Below are 20,805 nucleotides of genomic sequence, written 5' to 3'. Positions count from 1 at the left end.
AATATATCATCACCAACATATCTCTTCTTCCAAAAAAATAATGAAAAGCATTTATAAGACAAAGGCCAAAAGTAACACCGACAAAGACTTCGTAGGGCTACCATTATTACAGAACAGATACATGGATGCACATGTGTTCAGCAACCTACCAAAGCACATTAAATGTAATGTAGATAATGTGGTCAAGTTTAAGAGTGAATTGAAGAGCTTTCTGTTTGGCAACTCCTTCTGCTCCATTGAAAAGAATCTTTGCAGGAACTCTTAAATTTAATATCTTAGCTTAGTTCATAATTAGGAATTATCACTGTAATACAGTGATCTAAAGTTATTTTACTGTGTAGCACTTAAATTAAATAAATGAAGTAAAATGTACATCTTTGATTTCTTTCCACATCCCGGAGACCATTCAATTAAACAACAGCTTGTTGTCACTTAACAATTTAGTTAAAATAACTGCAAAAACATAAATGGAATATAGTGTTGTTACATTTCTTAGGCAACATACTTACTCTTCAAATTCATCAACAGACACACCAGAATCTTCTTCTGGTTCCACATCTGTAAACCAATATGGTAATATGTTAATATTACGGTACATGAGATTTAACATAAATGAATGTCTCTAATACTAATGTCTGTATTAAGTTAAATATTATTTGAGGCTTGGAAAATTTTAAAAATTGAATCAAAAATATTGGAAAACTTTAGAAATTCTCAATTAGGTACAAATAAATCACACCAGAATGGTACTTTATTATAGAGAAATTCTCTGATTCAAAGTCAAAAATGCCTCTTTCATAAACTCATGGAAGCAAACCTCTCACAGAAATATATCAAACTATCAATTTTTGTAGCAAAATTAACAAGTGCTTGAATAATACAGTAAATGGTACATTGTATTTTACAGACTGACAATTATTGGGGATAACTGATGAGGTCAAACTTCATACAATTTGAAGGGCGTACCATACAAATTTGAATAGCTGTATGATGTTCGAATAATTTAAAATAATTTCAAACACATTTTACCCAGTAATGAATTACTTGCTCAATGATACTTTTATTTTGATTTTCAAATTGAATTTTATTTAGCTACTGGGAATTACCAAACTGCCCCTATGACTAGGCCTTAATTAAAATCTGAGTCATAACCAACCTTCGTCTTCCTTGTCCACCCATCCCATATCACGTAACATTCTGTGTGTGTCATGTTCAGTTACTATTCTTTCTCCTGTGATGTCGTATTTTGCAAAAAACATTTCTATCTCCAAATCTGTAAATTTGCACCTTTAACAAAAACGAATGAAGCAAAAGTCAGAAATGAGATAAGTTACTGGAATTAACGCAGATTGTAATGTTATTTTAACACACTCACTCTCGTAAAATTTCTCTAATATCATTATATGTGAGCTTCTTCTCTTTGTCCTTAGACTTTGGCTCATATGTGCTGTATATGCCAAACTTCTCCATCACATTTTTAAAGTGTCTTTTCAAAAAGTCAGTCAAATGTAAATCATCATCCATAACAGCTATCTCAGCTTTTACTTCTGAATATGAATATACAATAATTGCAATAAACATATTCTGAAAATATAAGGCATTTGCTTCACAATTACATTCACCATGGCTGTTGAAACACTTATTCTTATAATTTTTTAAAGTAGCCTTACCAATAATATGAGGAAAACAAATACTACATATGCAATATAGTATATAGGAGCAAAAAACCAATCAGCTTTCTGAATTGATTCATAAATATTATATCCCACAATAGTCCGCAAAAGAGTCACCACAGATATTCCAATTCCTCTGAAGTCCCTTGCCTGAAAGATAAATAAATATTTGTTTTAATAGGACATCCACATATTAGTGAAAGAGTCACCAACATTTGTATCATTAGCCTATACTACTTGCTTCATTTCATAAATGGTCATTGCTGATAATTTGTGTCAATAAAGAAAAGTGAGAATAATTTTTTTACTTCTCTCTCTCTCTCTCTCTCTCTCTCTCTCTCTCTCTCTCTCTCTCTCTCTCCCCGACATGTTAAAAATTGGTCCAAGAAGCATGCTCAGTTGGCATACCGAGCGAGGTGGCGCAGTGGTTAGCACACTGGACTCGCCTTCGGGAGGACGATGGTTCAATCCCGTCTCCGGCCATCCTGATTTAGGTTTTCCGTGATTTCCCTAAATCGTTTCAGGCAAATGCCGGGATGGTTCCTTTGAAAGGGCACGGCCGATTTCCTTCCCAATCCTTCCCTAACCCAAGCTTGCGCTCCGTCTCTAATGACCTCGTTGTCGACGGGACGTTAAACACTACCCACCACCACCAGTTGGCATAATGCACTGTCCATCAAAGGCAGTGATTCAGTTTCAAATACCTTTCCATCAGACAGTTTTAACTTGTCACATATTCTCATATACTCAGGTGACATACATTCCGCATAGAGTAAAAAGCATTTATTGCAACTTCTCTGTGATTGCCATACACTGTATTACACACACAATTAAAATTAAAAACAGTTCAAGGAAACAGCTGCATTACTTCTAGTACAAAAATATTGTGCTCAGAAATAATTCCTCCAAACCATTTCTGAACTGTAATCGTCGTCATCATCATCATCTTCTCCACCTCCACTCACCGGCAGAGTCGGCTTGGAATGCATGCCTCTCCGTCAAATGGTTCAAATGGCTCTGAGCACTATGGGACTCAACTGCTGAGGTCATCAGTCCCCTAGAACTTAGAACTAGTTAAACCTAACTAACCTAAGGACATCACAAACATCCATGTCCGAGGCAGGATTCGAACCTGCAACCATAGCGGTCTTGCGGTTCCAGACTGCAACGCCTTTAACCGCACGGCCACTTCAGCCGGTCCTCTCCGTTACTTCTGGTATCCAACAACCTCTCTGCCGTCACTGCGGCCCAGTCTTTTCCTCAGTTCTGAATGCTTTCTCCCACTCCTCTTTGCCACTTGTTCCTTGGAATTACCATTTATCTCTTATCTTTTTTTTTTTCCTTCTTGTGCATCTTACTAGGCACCATCTCCTTCATGCTCTTCACATACCCATACCATTTCAATCTTTTTTTCTGACTTAGCTTGTAGCGTGTTTTATTTTTGTGTTATTTTCCTAACACTTTCATTTCCCTTCTTTCTCATGTATTTCTTTCTTCCAACAGCTATCCAACTTCTCAAAAAACTTAATTTCAGTTTCATGCACTTTACTCGTTTTCCCTTGGCCTCATGGAGGTCCTATACACACTCTAAAAAGTGTCAGTAAATTGGGGTGTCTGGTGTGGACGTGGTAAACCCAGCAATAAATGGCTACCACCAACCTGACCAAGGGCAGAGTTGTCCACCCGGTGGCAGAATATGCGGCTGCAGAGCTCAACATTTCAATGGCTGCTTCACAACCATGCCATGTGCATCCTTCTACCCACATCAGCTCTTCTGAACTATGCAGATGGGCATTTTCATTGCAACAGAGCTCTCATTCCTGTAACCCTCATAATTGCAGTCTCCATTAGCCCTCTGCTCCATCTGTCTCCCCCATCAGAACCCTACTTCACTCACCCTGTATCCACACTCTCATCCCAGTGTCTCTTCTTCCTCTGTCTGTCACCCCCTCCGAATACAGGATTTGTGTGTGTGTGTGTGTGTGTGTGTGTGTGTGTGTGTGTAAGTGCACCTGGCAAACTTATTGTGTGAATGTATGAAAAATCTCTCATAAAAACAAGACAAGTATATTCATGAAAAATGGAGCAGATAGATTTCCCATATCAAATGTACCAGTTACACATACTTTTTGTTCAATATATCCATCATGAAGAAATCCTCAAGGATGGTGAACATGTCAACACATGGGAATATATAATACACAAATATTTTTTCAAAAAAAGAAGAGATGTGCTATTGTTTATTCCACTGATACTAAATGAAATGGTTCCTATGAATATAGAAAAAGTCAAAAGATCTGAAACAATTTTCATTTAAGAGATAGTAAAAAACTTGCCCCAAATGTGTAGACATACACCATTGGACATAAAAACTTGACCAGCAGCTGTCTGTACAAGGTTTATGCCTGCACCGATCATGACATGGGATAAATAATGTGTCCACATTGATAATACTCTAAGTCCACCAATCTACACAATCTGGCATCATTATAGGCTGTGGCAATTCCTGGAGGAAGTCTTGTCTTTTGTTTCAGTTGTTATGCTGCATATACACTCATAGTCTAGCAGTAAACAGCATCTTGCAGTCAAAACTGCTTGTTGCCTAAATGTTTATAGCACCTTCCATCTGAACGCTACCATTCTGAGTGTAACGGTAGCACAGCTATAATATATTTTACTTTCTGACAAGTCAGTAATGACAGTTCTGTCCCATAACATTTTGTGGCAGATCTCTTAGCAGACTGTCTGCCTTCGAATGCCACATGCATTAGACCCCTCCAGGACCCAATTGGTGGCAGCTGGCAGTGGCTGCTCAGAGGAGCTGCACTCCTCACCCTGTGTCAAAAGCATCATCTACTGTTCATTGCTTTGGAGAGTATAAAATACTTTACTGTTGTTGAGTGATGCTCCACAAAAAAAAAACCTACAGTATGATTTGCATTTCAAGCTCAATGGCAATGGAGGCAGACGACCCATTTTTATATGATGAATAATGTATTACATGAATATACAGTGCTTGAGTATGGCTCAAAATTAATTTTCTAGTTTGTTATTCAATCAGAATAGCTCACTACATTGTTTACTGTTATTATTAATGCTTTACATCTCACTTATTTCTCTTTTAGAAGTGATGCTTCATGCAATTTTTTGTCAGGAATTTGTGTGCTTTTGTGAAGCCACAGTGAGTAAATGTAGAGTAATGAGTTTTACTGTTGTTGTTTGATTTCTTATGCTAAATGTATGTGATAAACTGTCTGAATACTTCACAGTGCATTCTCTATGTGATGCAGGCACACTGCACATTTTTAGGTCCATGTATGGATTCATGGAGAACTTAACATTGATCAAAAATGATATTTAAGGTACTGAATTATATTTGAACCAACAAAAATGACTATTTTTGAAGCTACCCAGGGTGGACGAAAGTTGCTAATGCTGGTGTCAACAAGCATCTACAAGGGCGCCTAATTGCTATTAAACAGATTTAGCACAAAGTAAGTATATTCATTTCATAACCATTCCCCTGATTTGGGTCCTATGAGATGAACAAAACAAATTCATGTTGTTGATGGTTTAATCATAGTTCTTCGGAGACGTGTATAGTGACAAAGCTTGGTATTTGCGAAACAGACATCTGTGACTGTTATAACCAGGAATAACACAATAACTTCTTCAGTCTGGTTTATTAAATCACAAATCACTTTTTAACAATTATGTTAGCCAAGCGTCTACCCAGGCTCACACTCAGAAGTAATGCATAGTTAAAGTTTGGTTATACCAATGTCCAAATGTGCATGGTGGGGTGCATGTCCCGTAATTATTCCCAAGTCCAGTGAAGTTCAGTCTCCCCAAGTGAAGTCACAAGATTTCCGCCGAGCAGCCAGGTAACCTCGAGTGGTGCGGCGAGTCATCCACAAGCAGCTGGAACACGGCGTACTGCACTTCCCAATGAGAACTGTCGTTTGCGGCAGCGGCCATGTTTATATAAGGCTTGCTAGTTAATGGAGCCGTCGGCTGGGGTCGCTGTTTTTCCAGGGAAAACCAATCGCAGTGTTTCCTGGCATAGCCAATTGCTGTGTGCTGACAAACGCGCCCGCGCGAAGGCAGCCAGCAATGGTAGCTGTGAGCCGCCCGGAGAAGTGCGGCCAGTGATGTATTTCTCAGCCACGTAAGCAAGCGTGCATATGAAGATGGCCAACGATGGAAGCAGCGGGCCGCCCAGAGAAGTGCGGCTAGCGATGTATTTGGCGGCTGCGTACTGGAGCGCGTTGTTCGGTGTTTGTTAGAAGTGGTGTATACCACACCCCTTCCCCCGTGGGAAGCGTGGAAACATTGGCTGCGAATGAACGCCATGTCCATGGCGTCCTCCTCCTCTGAAACCTCGGCGTTGGCAGTGAGACTGGGTACAGGAGCATACAGGCAAAAACGCCCTGGCCGGGGGCGAAGGTTATAGCGCGTGGACCGCAGCAGCAGAGGAGGCAGTGCAGGAGGAACCAGTGGCATGTCTTCATCGGCATCCGGAGTGACCTGGGGGTGGCGATTGGGGGAGACCTCTGAGTCCCCGGCTGGCTGTGGCTGGGTCTGGTCCATGTCCGGGAAAAGAAGCTCTGGCTGGGAGGCGTCGTCCGTGAGCCGACCGGGGGCCAACTGCAAGGACCACCCTGGCGTGTCCTCCTCTGGTTGGCGTGGGGAATCAGGGGAAGCAGGGGACGGGAGGAGAATATGCTGAGGGGGGAGGAGAAAAATGATTGGGAAGGCAGGCGAGGGCGAAGCTGATTGGCATGTCGAAGAACCTCCCGGTCGGGAAGTTGAACCCGGAAGACTTTCCTGCCCCTGCCCTGGATGATGGTGGCCTGAATCCTGGCTGGTTGTCGGCTGAATCCCTTCGCCCACACCAGAGTACCTGGGCGGAAATGAGAAGCAGACAGCGACGGAGCCAACCGAGGTGTCGGCAGAAGCAGATTCAAGAGGGTCTGGGGCTGCCGTCCGTGAAGAAGTTCTGCCAGGCTTTTATCTCCGATGGGTGTGGACCTGTAACTGCTCAAGAAAAAAGTAAGAGATGCATCGGGGGAGTGATCCTGGAGGTGTTTCTTCATCTGCGTTTTGAAGGTGCAGACCATCCTCTCTGCCTCACCGTTAGATTGAGGATGGAAGGGGGGCGTCGGAATGTGGCGAATGCCATGCCGGGCACAGAAAACCCGAAAATCCTCACTGCGGAACTGCAGACCATTATCCGAGATGAGAACCTCTGGCAGACCTTCAATGGCAAATATTTTTTCTAAGGCTGCAATAGTGGTGGAGGTGGAAACGGAGTTGCAGCGGAAAATATATGGAAACATGGAATATGCATCGACGACAATAAAAAAATATGGCATTAAACACCGGCCCAGCAAAATCAACGTGCACCGATTCCAAAGGGTGAGCACATGGTGGCCAAGAGGCAAAGGAATGTCGTCGAGCTGCCTGCTGGCGTTGGCAGGAGGGACACGCCTGCGTGAGGCGTTCAATCTCCTGAGTCATAGTGGGCCAGAATGTGAACCGGCGAGCCAAAAGCTTTGTCTGGGATATCCCCCAATGACCTTGGTGTAACAGGTGCAGAACGTGCTGACGTAAAGACTGCGGAATGACGACCCGTGGATGTCCGTCGTCCGAAAGAAGTAGAAGGACCCCGTCAACCAACTGAAGCTGATGGCGGACAGTAAAGAACTCACGAAACGCCGCAGAAGCCGTGGGAGGCGGTCGTTCGGGCCATACATTACGCACGTGACAACAGACTTGTCGGAACACCTCGTCGTTACTGGTCGCGTCCGCTACCTGAGAGCTGGTAATGGGAAACGCCTCTACTGCGGCCTGTGCTTCTTTGTCTACGTGAAAACACAGAATTTCCTCTTTGTAGAAATCGAAATCCGGTCCCCATGGAAGGCGGGAGAGGGCATCAGCATTGGCATGCTCGGTTCTGTTGCGAAAGTGGATTTCATACTGGTATCATGCCAAAAACAAAGCCCAGCGCTGAAGACGGTGAGCAGTCCGGTCAGGGATCTTTGCTGCAGGATTGAATAATGATATGAGGGGTTTATGATCCATAATGAGGTGAAACTTGTACCATACACAAAAACATGGAACTTCTTTAAGGCGAAGATGATGGCCAGTGCCTCTTTTTCAATTTGGGAATACCGGCGTTGCGTATCGGTTAATGTTTGCAATGCATAGGCCACAGGGTGCTCTGACCCATCGGCCTCCCTGTGAGCCAGGACCGCCCCGATGCCTGTATCCGAGGCATCCGTTGCAATGACGATATGCTTAGTAGGGTCAAAACGTTCGAGGCACGGGGCCTGCAGCAATTGGGATTTCAACCTGTGGAAGGCGCGGTCGCATGCCGGCGTCCACTCGAAAGGAACCCCTTTTTTGCATAACTGAGACAAGGGGGCAGTTGCCATCGCAGCTGCGGGTAAGAATTTTCGGTAATATGAAATCTTCCGCAGAAAGGAACAAACTTGTGTCAGCGTTGTAGGTCGTGGCAGCTTGATTATGGCTTCTATATGTTTCTCTAACGGACGAACGCCTGAACAGGAAATGACGTGGCCCAGGTACTCAATTTCAGGTTGGAAAAAACAACTTTTTTTTTCCCTACATTTTAGGCCAGCCTCCCGTAAGACATGGAATAAAGATTGCAGGTTGTGAAGGTGTTCCTCCATCATACGACCCGTCACCACGATGTCGTCCAAATAGTTAATGCATCCATCCACTTTAAGGACTAATTGTTCCAAAAACCGCTGGAAAATAGCGGGGGCACTGACTATCCCAAACATAAGGCGTTTCAGGTGATATAACCCGTGCGATGTGTTGAGGGTCAGGAAGTGCTGAGATGCGGCATCAAGTGGGAGTTGTAGGTATGCTTCAGCGAGGTCTATTTTCGAGAAGAATTTTACACCCTTCAATTTGGACAGCAACTCCTCCGGCTTTGGAATAGGATATGTCTCGATCTCTGATTGGGCGTTAACTGTTACTTTAAAGTCTCCGCAGAGACGGAGCTGCCCTGATGGCTTCCGAACAACCACGAGGGGAGTAGCCCACTGACTAGAAGGAATAGGCTCAAGAACGCCACTTGCCGTGAGGCGGTCCAACTCCTTCTTCACTTGATCTCTGAGAGCTAAAGGAACGGCACGGGCCCGAAAATACTGAGGCTGTGCATTCCGTTTCAGTGTGATGTGTGCCTCAAAATTCTTCGCAGAACCAAGGCCGGGGGTGAACAGGTCTGCATAATCCTGGCAAAGCCTGTCCAGATCCGAGTACGGAACCTCGTCCGACACCAAATTCACAGAATCGTAGATTGAAAAACCAAATTTCCGAAAGGCGTCCAGCCCAAATAAATTCTCAGAGGAATCCCTGTTAATGACTAAGAGGGTGACCTGGTGGGTGACATTCTGGCATGTCGTCGGCAAGTCGACTTGACTGCGGACTGGAATGGAATGTTTACCATACGCCATGAGGCGTCGCTGCGTGTTGTGCAAGGGAGGCGCGCCAAGTATCAAATATGTGGCGTAATTTAGAATGCTCACGGCTGTGCCAGTGTCGACCTGTAATTGAATCGGTGTTTCTGCAATCAGGACTTCAATAAAAAGCCTATTGGTGGTCTCCTGATGATCAATAGCGGCAGTCAGACTAACATCCATCAGAAGATCCGAAGGTTGCTGCGGCCGGCGGGACTTTCGACACACAGAAGCTAAATGGCCCTCGGAAGAACATTTGTAGCAAAAGGCCCATCGATCAGGACAGTCATCTCGTTGATGTTTTTTAAAACAATCAGGACACGATGGCAAACGTTTTGGCACCCACGACCGGTTTGAGCGGTTGGAGCGAGGTGGCGGATGGTGCTACTGAGTGGACCGGCGGCCTGCCCGCACTATCGCTATTTCAGAATCATCACTCGGGTGGGCCTTAGCCGCCGGCTCTGATGTGTTTACATTGACGGCTGCAATGTCGACCCATGGTTCTAGTTTCTTGCCTGCTGCATGGGTCACCTCGAAGCTTTGTGCCAAGTCCAGGACTTTATCCAATGAGGGGTCGACGAGCTGAAGGGCCTCATGTTGGAACTCCCTGTCTGGTGTACCCCTGATTATCATGTCCCAGATCATTTCTTCGGCGTAGGAGTCCTTATTTTTAGAGGTAACAAAGTGACGTCATCGCCCCAAGCCTTGCAATTCCGCTGCCCACTCTTGATGTGTCTGATTCGGCTGTTTCTTGCATTGGTAAAAGGCGACTCGAGATGAAATAACATGGGTATGGCGCTGGTAATATTTAGTGAGCAACGAGCGAATCTCGGCAAAAGTCAGCTCCGAAGGTTTTGATAAGGGGGCCAGTTTGCACAAGAGCCGATAAATCTCAGGTTTAGACCAAGACAAAAACAAAGATTTCATGAGGCCAACGTCAGTTACCTTGAAAGTATGGAAATGTTCCAGCAATCGGGATTTGTAGGCTTCCCAGTCCTCTAACGTTTCTTCAAAAGAAGGAAACGGCAGTACTTGCTGCGCGGCTTGCGTCTGCATGAACCCTTGTATAAGTGGCTGGAGGGTGTTGAGCAGCAGCCTGTGGTTCTCGTCCTGCTGCTGGAGAAGTTTCTTGAGAAGCTCTTCCAATGTCTCCTGGCACGTGCTTGTCGCCATTTTATTGTTTTATAACCAGGAATAACACAATAACCTCTTCAGTCTGGTTTATTAAATCACAAATCACTTTTTAACAATTATGTTAGCCAAGCGTCTACCCAGGCTCACACTCAGAAGTAATGCATAATTAAAGTTTGGTTATACCAATGTCCAAATGTGCATGGTGGGGTGCACATCCCGTAATTATTCCCAAGTCCAGTGAAGTTCAGTCTCTCCAAGTGAAGTCGCAAGATTTCCGCCGAGCAGCCAGGTAACCTCGAGTGGTGCGGCGAGTCATCCACAAGCAGCTGGAACACGGCATACTGCACTTCCCGATGAGAACTGTCGTTTGCGGCGGCGGCCGGGTTTATATAAGGCTTGCTAGTTAATGGAGCTGTCGGCTGGGGTCGCTGTTTTTCCAGGGAAAACTAATCGCAATGTTTCCTGGCATAGCCAATTGATGTGTGCTGACAAACGTGCGCGCGCGCTAAGGCGGCCAGCGATGGTAGCTGCGAGCCGCCCGGAGAAGTGCGGCCAGCGATGTATTTCTCGGCCACGTATAGGAGCGTGCATGTGAAGACGGCCACCGGTGGAAGCAGCAGGCCACCCAGAGAAGTGCGGCCAGCGATGTATTTGGCGGCCGCGTACTGGAGTGCATTGTTTGGTGTTTGTTAGAAGTGGTGTATACCACAGTGACCATTAACACAGCTTTCTGAGTTGAGCTTGTGAGAACACTTAATGTGTAAAGGTTTTCTGTAGATTTTGTTAAAGAATTTCTCCTAACAGTTCACAGCTCCATTTAATAAAATGGAAAAAGGGGACCTAGAGTGTACTGGTCTGCACTGTGATTTAGAACTAAGAACTCACACCACCCTTGCATCACGGTAGTTGAGGGTAAGCACTGAGCTAATGAGAGGCTGCTGGAAGCCAGACTCCCTCATCACATTGTTGGTCACTGAGCCTCAAACACAACATTAAAGATAAAAATAGCTGTTACTTACCCTGTACCCTGAAGTATGGCATGGAGTCCAAAAATTTAATTTTATGTCTAAGTGTCTCATCTTACATGAGAATTATGTAGCATAAGTGGAAAGAGAGTCCCAAGTGAATTTAGTGGCACAATTCAGAACTACATGCATAAGTAAGAGCACTATCCGAGGATTATCCAATATTTGCAACAATGGTGCTACACCTTAGCTGTGCAAGGGGCAGCTATGTGGCAAAATGCTTGTCATGCTCATCATAGACAGGCAGCATTACCTCCCAATACTTTCTAATGTCACCTTTCAGGCTATCTGTATTTAAGACATTGAATTAGATTTAATCTAAAATTCCTCATTTTTGAAGCTTTCTGCTGTGGAAGGGGGCTGTTAGAGCCAGTGGTAGACAAATTCAGAGGAGGGATATCAAAGCTAGTGATATTAGATTCCACTCATACAGCATAAAGCATATGAAATATTGAGGAATATAATTTTCCATCATGATTACTGTATAATTTCCACAAAACACAAACAAATAAAACACTTACTTTGATAGTTTGCAGTGAAAAGTTATTTCAGTGGAATAAAAAGTAACTGAAGATCAGTCTACACATCACGAATCAGTAAGATATCAAACACTTTGCACCTCACAATTAATTGTGTCTATATGCAGTCTTGTGCAACATACAAACAGAATTTCACAACTACTGCAAGAATGCAGAAGTATGTTGGTGGGAATGGAAGCAAGAAAAAACACAGTTAACCAATTACTCGGTGCTGACCAACAATCAATTCATTTGACGATTCAGAAGAGAAGAAACTTATAGTTATGTTCATTAACATGGACACTAAACAATAAATGTGGGCAATGTGCAATTCTGCATATTCTTCACATATTCAGATCCAGACTTCTAATGTAGCACATTGTCTCATGCTAGATTGGTTGTCCAGATCTGATCATGCAAAATTCCAGCTACAAAAATAGTTGCCACTAATGCAGTTGAGACTTTGCAACATCATAGGCATTGTTTGCCAATTCTGTTGTCATGGTATATATTTGCGAGTGTGGGACTGATTGAGCCTGCTAAATTTGTTTTACTTTTCCTTGTCAGCTTGATGAAATAATCTGAATAATTTCCACTTATGATACCATACTGGGTTAGTAAAGTAAACCCTTTTGAATCCAAAAAGGTTATTTCATGGATAACCTAACCCTACTCTCATCTTACACATTTCATGCTTCTGCCTAAGCTACGATTATGGAAATGAGAGAGTGTTTACTGCAGCAGTGCCTTGTCCGCTTAGTTATAAAGGGCTCACTTTCTAAAATATACATATATCCAATTTTGCTGTAAATGCTGTATCTTATTACTGCCTTTCACTACTACTTTAACTGAGCTGCTAACTGTCACTAGTAAGTGGTGAATCTTAATCCTCCATGTCATATATCTCCTGGCAACCTTACAGGGGTATCTACAGTTGTCTGATACATCACCAACAAAACAAACAAAAGTCTCTGAACAGATCTCAAGCAACTGTCAGTGACAAGATTCTGCACCTCGTTCATCATTTCGCGATCAGACAAGATGGATAAATCACGAAAACATTGAACATGCTTGTTAGTGTGCATTGCCTATGGTAGAGTTTGAAGTGAAAAATGTATGAAAGAGCACAACTGCACATTTGCCGATTTATTCTGTTTTTTTCTTCTTCAGTAGTAATACTTTTAAATTTTTCCTTGTGAATCCAAAATTTGAAGTTTTACTCTGTGGCAGTGATGTATTAGTCCATTATCCATAATGTCTTCATATTTTGGTAGTATTCCTGACATTTTAGCTGTGTTTGACACAAGACTGGATGTAGACACAGTCATCTGAGGTCAACAGTGCATAGTATCTCACCATTTCTTGACATTGTGGACAAAATTGTCTTGTTCACATTTTTGGTTTTGTTAAAATACGCTCTCACTAAAAGTCAAATGGAATAGGTGTGAAACTCATTTGTATTTTTCAATGGTGTAATCTGGTGTTGGTTTGAAGCCATCCCTAAGATTGATGTCTGGTAGTGCGGCTCCACTGAGAGCTGGTAGGAGCACGCTGTGGGAAGCAGTGAGGACATTGTGAGCTAACCATGAACTTCTTTGTATAGCCAGTGCAGTTGAGGCAAGGCAATATTGTTGATGATGTTTAGCACCTCATGATCATTCACTTACTTTCAGCATTACTGCTGAGTGATCCTGCTAAATTCTCATAATATTCTCTTTTCATACTATATATATATATATATATATATATATATATATATATATAGAAAAAACAGGTTCCACAATAAATACTCATAATAGCTTGCACAGTATATATGAGGTGTGATTGGAATGTTTTAAGAATGGGCTTGCAATTGTACAATGGTGGTACTTACATGCTACTGTGATGCATCTCCTTCAAAACAGTCTACTTCTGACTGAACACACTGACTCCCATGATGTTTCCACTTTCGGAAACATTTCTGGAAATTGTTTTCCTGAAGTGTGCTAAGGACACTCTCCTTATTTGCCTGGATGTCTGCAATCGAGTCACATCGCTTCCCTTTCAGTGAAAATTTCAGTTTAGGAAACAGGTAGAAGTCCGCACAGGCCAAATCAGGGGAATATGGCAGTTGAGGAAGCACAGGAATTTTGAATTTGGTCAAAAATTCAACAATGGAGAAGGCACAATGAGCTGGAGCATTGCCATAGTGTAGCAGCCAACTCCTGTCTTTCCACAATGAAGACATTTTCTTCCGCAAACGCTCAAGGACGCATTTATAGTATTCCTGGTTAAGTGTCTGTCCTCCAGGGGTAAATTCATGATGCACAATGCCAGTAGAATAAAAAAAATCACCAACATTGTTTACACCTCCGACCGACTTTGCCGTGCTTTTTTCGGTTGTGATGAACCTGGAGTCTTCCACTGCGAAGACTGCACTTTGGTTTTGGGATCATATCTATATACCCACAATTTGTCACCAGTAATTACCCTATTTAACAAATCTGGGTCATTTTTAGTCTGATTAATCAGTTCTTTTAGTCACTGTTGTCTCTGGTCACTTGACAACACTTTTGGAATGAATTTTGCAGACACTTGATGCATGTCCAGATCTTCAGTTAAAATTGACTGAACTGCATAGAAACGTCATCAGCCATCTCCCTAATTGTAAGTCTACAATCAGGTTGCACTAAGTCATGAACTCTCACAACATTTTCATTCATTTTTGAGGTGGAAGGATGGCCGGATCGTGGTTCATCTTCACAAAATTCACGGCAATTTTTAAATTTGTTGAACCAGACAAAGACATTTGACTGGCTCATACAAATATCTCCAAAAGTTGATTTAATAGTTTGTAAGTCTCAGAAGCTGATTTCCCAGTTTCAAAATAAAATTTTACACAAACTCGTTGCTCCATTTTTACATCAATTTTCAAACAGACGGAATCCAGCAACGAGCCCTAACAGACTTGCACTCAACCAGCTGCCACAATGAACTGAATAAAGGAAACAGAGTTTCCTGTCAGAGAGCTTTCAAGGACAGGGCAATGACTCACTCCCCACCCTCCATGTACCTGCTCACCAAACCAGTAAAAAGTAGCAGATCCATTCTTAAAACTTTCCAATCACACCTTGTACGTATAGAAAATCCAGGATGAAATATAACAATATTACGAAAAGGAAAGTTGCTACTCACCATATAGCAGAGATGCTGAGCAGCAGGTAGGCATAACTAAAAGAATGTCACAAATAAAGCTTTCGGCCAGTTAAGGCCTTAATCAAAAATAGATGACAGATGTACATACACACTCATGCAAATGCAACTCACACACACAAGACTGTAGTCTGAAGCAATGGTTGCCTGAGACTACAGTCTTGTGTGTGTGAGTTGCATTTGCATGAGTGAAGGGCCTCATGTTGGAACTCCCTGTCTGGCGTACCCCTGATTATCATGTCCCAGATCATTTCTTCGGCGTAGGAGTCCTTATTTTTAGAGGTAACAAAGTGACGTCATCGCCCCAAGCCTTGCAATTCCGCTGCCCACTCTTGATGTGTCTGATTCGGCTGTTTCTTGCATTGGTAAAAGGCGACTCGAGATGAAATAACATGGGTATGGCGCTGGTAATATTTAGTGAGCAACGAGCGAATCTCGGCAAAAGTCAGCTCCGAAGGTTTTGATAAGGGGGCCAGTTTGCACAAGAGCCGATAAATCTCAGGTTTAGACCAAGACAAAAACAAAGATTTCATGAGGCCAACGTCAGTTACCTTGAAAGTATGGAAATGTTCCAGCAATCGGGATTTGTAGGCTTCCCAGTCCTCTAACGTTTCTTCAAAAGAAGGAAACGGCAGTACTTGCTGCGCGGCTTGCGTCTGCATGAACCCTTGTATAAGTGGCTGGAGGGTGTTGAGCAGCAGCCTGTGGTTCTCGTCCTGCTGCTGGAGAAGTTTCTTGAGAAGCTCTTCCAATGTCTCCTGGCACGTGCTTGTCGCCATTTTATTGTTTTATAACCAGGAATAACACAATAACCTCTTCAGTCTGGTTTATTAAATCACAAATCACTTTTTAACAATTATGTTAGCCAAGCGTCTACCCAGGCTCACACTCAGAAGTAATGCATAATTAAAGTTTGGTTATACCAATGTCCAAATGTGCATGGTGGGGTGCACATCCCGTAATTATTCCCAAGTCCAGTGAAGTTCAGTCTCTCCAAGTGAAGTCGCAAGATTTCCGCCGAGCAGCCAGGTAACCTCGAGTGGTGCGGCGAGTCATCCACAAGCAGCTGGAACACGGCATACTGCACTTCCCGATGAGAACTGTCGTTTGCGGCGGCGGCCGGGTTTATATAAGGCTTGCTAGTTAATGGAGCTGTCGGCTGGGGTCGCTGTTTTTCCAGGGAAAACTAATCGCAATGTTTCCTGGCATAGCCAATTGATGTGTGCTGACAAACGTGCGCGCGCGCTAAGGCGGCCAGCGATGGTAGCTGCGAGCCGCCCGGAGAAGTGCGGCCAGCGATGTATTTCTCGGCCACGTATAGGAGCGTGCATGTGAAGACGGCCACCGGTGGAAGCAGCAGGCCACCCAGAGAAGTGCGGCCAGCGATGTATTTGGCGGCCGCGTACTGGAGTGCATTGTTTGGTGTTTGTTAGAAGTGGTGTATACCACAGTGACCATTAACACAGCTTTCTGAGTTGAGCTTGTGAGAACACTTAATGTGTAAAGGTTTTCTGTAGATTTTGTTAAAGAATTTCTCCTAACAGTTCACAGCTCCATTTAATAAAATGGAAAAAGGGGACCTAGAGTGTACTGGTCTGCACTGTGATTTAGAACTAAGAACTCACACCACCCTTGCATCACGGTAGTTGAGGGTAAGCACTGAGCTAATGAGAGGCTGCTGGAAGCCAGACTCCCTCATCACATTGTTGGTCACTGAGCCTCAAACACAACATTAAAGATAAAAATAGCTGTTACTTACCCTGTACCCTGAAGTATGGCATGGAGTCCAAAAATTTAATTTTATGTCTAAGTGTCTCATCTTACATGAGAATTATGTAGCATAAGTGGAAAGAGAGTCCCAAGTGAATTTAGTGGCACAATTCAGAACTACATGCATAAGTAAGAGCACTATCCGAGGATTATCCAATATTTGCAACAATGGTGCTACACCTTAGCTGTGCAAGGGGCAGCTATGTGGCAAAATGCTTGTCATGCTCATCATAGACAGGCAGCATTACCTCCCAATACTTTCTAATGTCACCTTTCAGGCTATCTGTATTTAAGACATTGAATTAGATTTAATCTAAAATTCCTCATTTTTGAAGCTTTCTGCTGTGGAAGGGGGCTGTTAGAGCCAGTGGTAGACAAATTCAGAGGAGGGATATCAAAGCTAGTGATATTAGATTCCACTCATACAGCATAAAGCATATGAAATATTGAGGAATATAATTTTCCATCATGATTACTGTATAATTTCCACAAAACACAAACAAATAAAACACTTACTTTGATAGTTTGCAGTGAAAAGTTATTTCAGTGGAATAAAAAGTAACTGAAGATCAGTCTACACATCACGAATCAGTAAGATATCAAACACTTTGCACCTCACAATTAATTGTGTCTATATGCAGTCTTGTGCAACATACAAACAGAATTTCACAACTACTGCAAGAATGCAGAAGTATGTTGGTGGGAATGGAAGCAAGAAAAAACACAGTTAACCAATTACTCGGTGCTGACCAACAATCAATTCATTTGACGATTCAGAAGAGAAGAAACTTATAGTTATGTTCATTAACATGGACACTAAACAATAAATGTGGGCAATGTGCAATTCTGCATATTCTTCACATATTCAGATCCAGACTTCTAATGTAGCACATTGTCTCATGCTAGATTGGTTGTCCAGATCTGATCATGCAAAATTCCAGCTACAAAAATAGTTGCCACTAATGCAGTTGAGACTTTGCAACATCATAGGCATTGTTTGCCAATTCTGTTGTCATGGTATATATTTGCGAGTGTGGGACTGATTGAGCCTGCTAAATTTGTTTTACTTTTCCTTGTCAGCTTGATGAAATAATCTGAATAATTTCCACTTATGATACCATACTGGGTTAGTAAAGTAAACCCTTTTGAATCCAAAAAGGTTATTTCATGGATAACCTAACCCTACTCTCATCTTACACATTTCATGCTTCTGCCTAAGCTACGATTATGGAAATGAGAGAGTGTTTACTGCAGCAGTGCCTTGTCCGCTTAGTTATAAAGGGCTCACTTTCTAAAATATACATATATCCAATTTTGCTGTAAATGCTGTATCTTATTACTGCCTTTCACTACTACTTTAACTGAGCTGCTAACTGTCACTAGTAAGTGGTGAATCTTAATCCTCCATGTCATATATCTCCTGGCAACCTTACAGGGGTATCTACAGTTGTCTGATACATCACCAACAAAACAAACAAAAGTCTCTGAACAGATCTCAAGCAACTGTCAGTGACAAGATTCTGCACCTCGTTCATCATTTCGCGATCAGACAAGATGGATAAATCACGAAAACATTGAACATGCTTGTTAGTGTGCATTGCCTATGGTAGAGTTTGAAGTGAAAAATGTATGAAAGAGCACAACTGCACATTTGCCGATTTATTCTGTTTTTTTCTTCTTCAGTAGTAATACTTTTAAATTTTTCCTTGTGAATCCAAAATTTGAAGTTTTACTCTGTGGCAGTGATGTATTAGTCCATTATCCATAATGTCTTCATATTTTGGTAGTATTCCTGACATTTTAGCTGTGTTTGACACAAGACTGGATGTAGACACAGTCATCTGAGGTCAACAGTGCATAGTATCTCACCATTTCTTGACATTGTGGACAAAATTGTCTTGTTCACATTTTTGGTTTTGTTAAAATACACTCTCACTAAAAGTCAAATGGAATAGGTGTGAAACTCATTTGTATTTTTCAATGGTGTAATCTGGTGTTGGTTTGAAGCCATCCCTAAGATTGATGTCTGGTAGTGCGGCTCCACTGAGAGCTGGTAGGAGCACGCTGTGGGAAGCAGTGAGGACATTGTGAGCTAACCATGAACTTCTTTGTATAGCCAGTGCAGTTGAGGCAAGGCAATATTGTTGATGATGTTTAGCACCTCATGATCATTCACTTACTTTCAGCATTACTGCTGAGTGATCCTGCTAAATTCTCATAATATTCTCTTTTCATACTATATATATATATATATATATATATATATATATATATATATAGAAAAAACAGGTTCCACAATAAATACTCATAATAGCTTGCACAGTATATATGAGGTGTGATTGGAATGTTTTAAGAATGGGCTTGCAATTGTACAATGGTGGTACTTACATGCTACTGTGATGCATCTCCTTCAAAACAGTCTACTTCTGACTGAACACACTGACTCCCATGATGTTTCCACTTTCGGAAACATTTCTGGAAATTGTTTTCCTGAAGTGTGCTAAGGACACTCTCCTTATTTGCCTGGATGTCTGCAATCGAGTCACATCGCTTCCCTTTCAGTGAAAATTTCAGTTTAGGAAACAGGTAGAAGTCCGCACAGGCCAAATCAGGGGAATATGGCAGTTGAGGAAGCACAGGAATTTTGAATTTGGTCAAAAATTCAACAATGGAGAAGGCACAATGAGCTGGAGCATTGCCATAGTGTAGCAGCCAACTCCTGTCTTTCCACAATGAAGACATTTTCTTCCGCAAACGCTCAAGGACGCATTTATAGTATTCCTGGTTAAGTGTCTGTCCTCCAGGGGTAAATTCATGATGCACAATGCCAGTAGAATAAAAAAAATCACCAACATTGTTTACACCTCCGACCGACTTTGCCGTGCTTTTTTCGGTTGTGATGAACCTGGAGTCTTCCACTGCGAAGACTGCACTTTGGTTTTGGGATCATATCTATATACCCACAATTTGTCACCAGTAATTACCCTATTTAACAAATCTGGGTCATTTTTAGTCTGATTAATCAGTTCTTTTAGTCACTGTTGTCTCTGGTCACTTGACAACACTTTTGGAATGAATTTTGCAGACACTTGATGCATGTCCAGATCTTCAGTTAAAATTGACTGAACTGCATAGAAACGTCATCAGCCATCTCCCTAATTGTAAGTCTACAATCAGGTTGCACTAAGTCATGAACTCTCACAACATTTTCATTCATTTTTGAGGTGGAAGGATGGCCGGATCGTGGTTCATCTTCACAAAATTCACGGCAATTTTTAAATTTGTTGAACCAGACAAAGACATTTGACTGGCTCATACAAATATCTCCAAAAGTTGATTTAATAGTTTGTAAGTCTCAGAAGCTGATTTCCCAGTTTCAAAATAAAATTTTACACAAACTCGTTGCTCCATTTTTACATCAATTTTCAAACAGACGGAATCCAGCAGCGAGCCCTAACAGACTTGCACTCAACCAGCTGCCACAATGAACTGAATAAAGGAAACAGAGTTTCCTGTCAGAGAGCTTTCAAGGACAGGGCAATGACTCACTCCCCACCCTCCATGTACCTGCTCACCAAACCAGTAAAAAGTAGCAGATCCATTCTTAAAACTTTCCAATCACACCTTGTACGTATAGAAAATCCAGGATGAAATATAACAATATTACGAAAAGGAAAGTTGCTACTCACCATATAGCAGAGATGCTGAGCAGCAGGTAGGCATAACTAAAAGAATGTCACAAATAAAGCTTTCGGCCAGTTAAGGCCTTAATCAAAAATAGATGACAGATGTACATACACACTCATGCAAATGCAACTCACACACACAAGACTGTAGTCTGAAGCAATGGTTGCCTGAGACTACAGTCATGTGTTTGGAGTTGCGTTTGCTTGAATGTGTGTGTGTGTGTGTGTGTGTGTGTGTGTGTGTGTGTATGTGTGGGTGGGTGGGTGGTCATAGCTGTCATCTATTTTTGATGAAGGCCTTACTGGCTAAAAGCTTT

At 42.4% G+C, this 20,805-nt stretch overlaps 1 protein-coding gene across 1 annotated transcript in view; it reads right to left on the bottom strand.

The window, feature by feature from the left end:
- Positions 1-505: 505 nt before the first annotated feature.
- Positions 506-20,805, bottom strand: part of LOC126455459 (polycystic kidney disease 2-like 1 protein) — a 94,928-nt gene continuing 74,628 nt past the window's right edge. Inside the window, exons 8-12 of the mRNA XM_050091212.1 lie at positions 5,973-6,398; positions 1,671-1,823; positions 1,376-1,584; positions 1,157-1,287; positions 506-558 (exon numbers count right to left, since the gene is read on the bottom strand). Coding sequence (XP_049947169.1) covers positions 506-558; positions 1,157-1,287; positions 1,376-1,584; positions 1,671-1,823; positions 5,973-6,398 — 972 coding nt within the window. The remainder of the gene's footprint in view (positions 559-1,156; positions 1,288-1,375; positions 1,585-1,670; positions 1,824-5,972; positions 6,399-20,805) is intronic.

Source organism: Schistocerca serialis, chromosome 1, assembly GCF_023864345.2.
Source record: "Schistocerca serialis cubense isolate TAMUIC-IGC-003099 chromosome 1, iqSchSeri2.2, whole genome shotgun sequence".
Taxonomy (NCBI): domain Eukaryota; kingdom Metazoa; phylum Arthropoda; class Insecta; order Orthoptera; family Acrididae; genus Schistocerca; species Schistocerca serialis.
The sequence above is the reverse complement of the archived record's forward strand: the minus strand, read 5'-3'. Positions and strand labels throughout refer to the sequence as shown.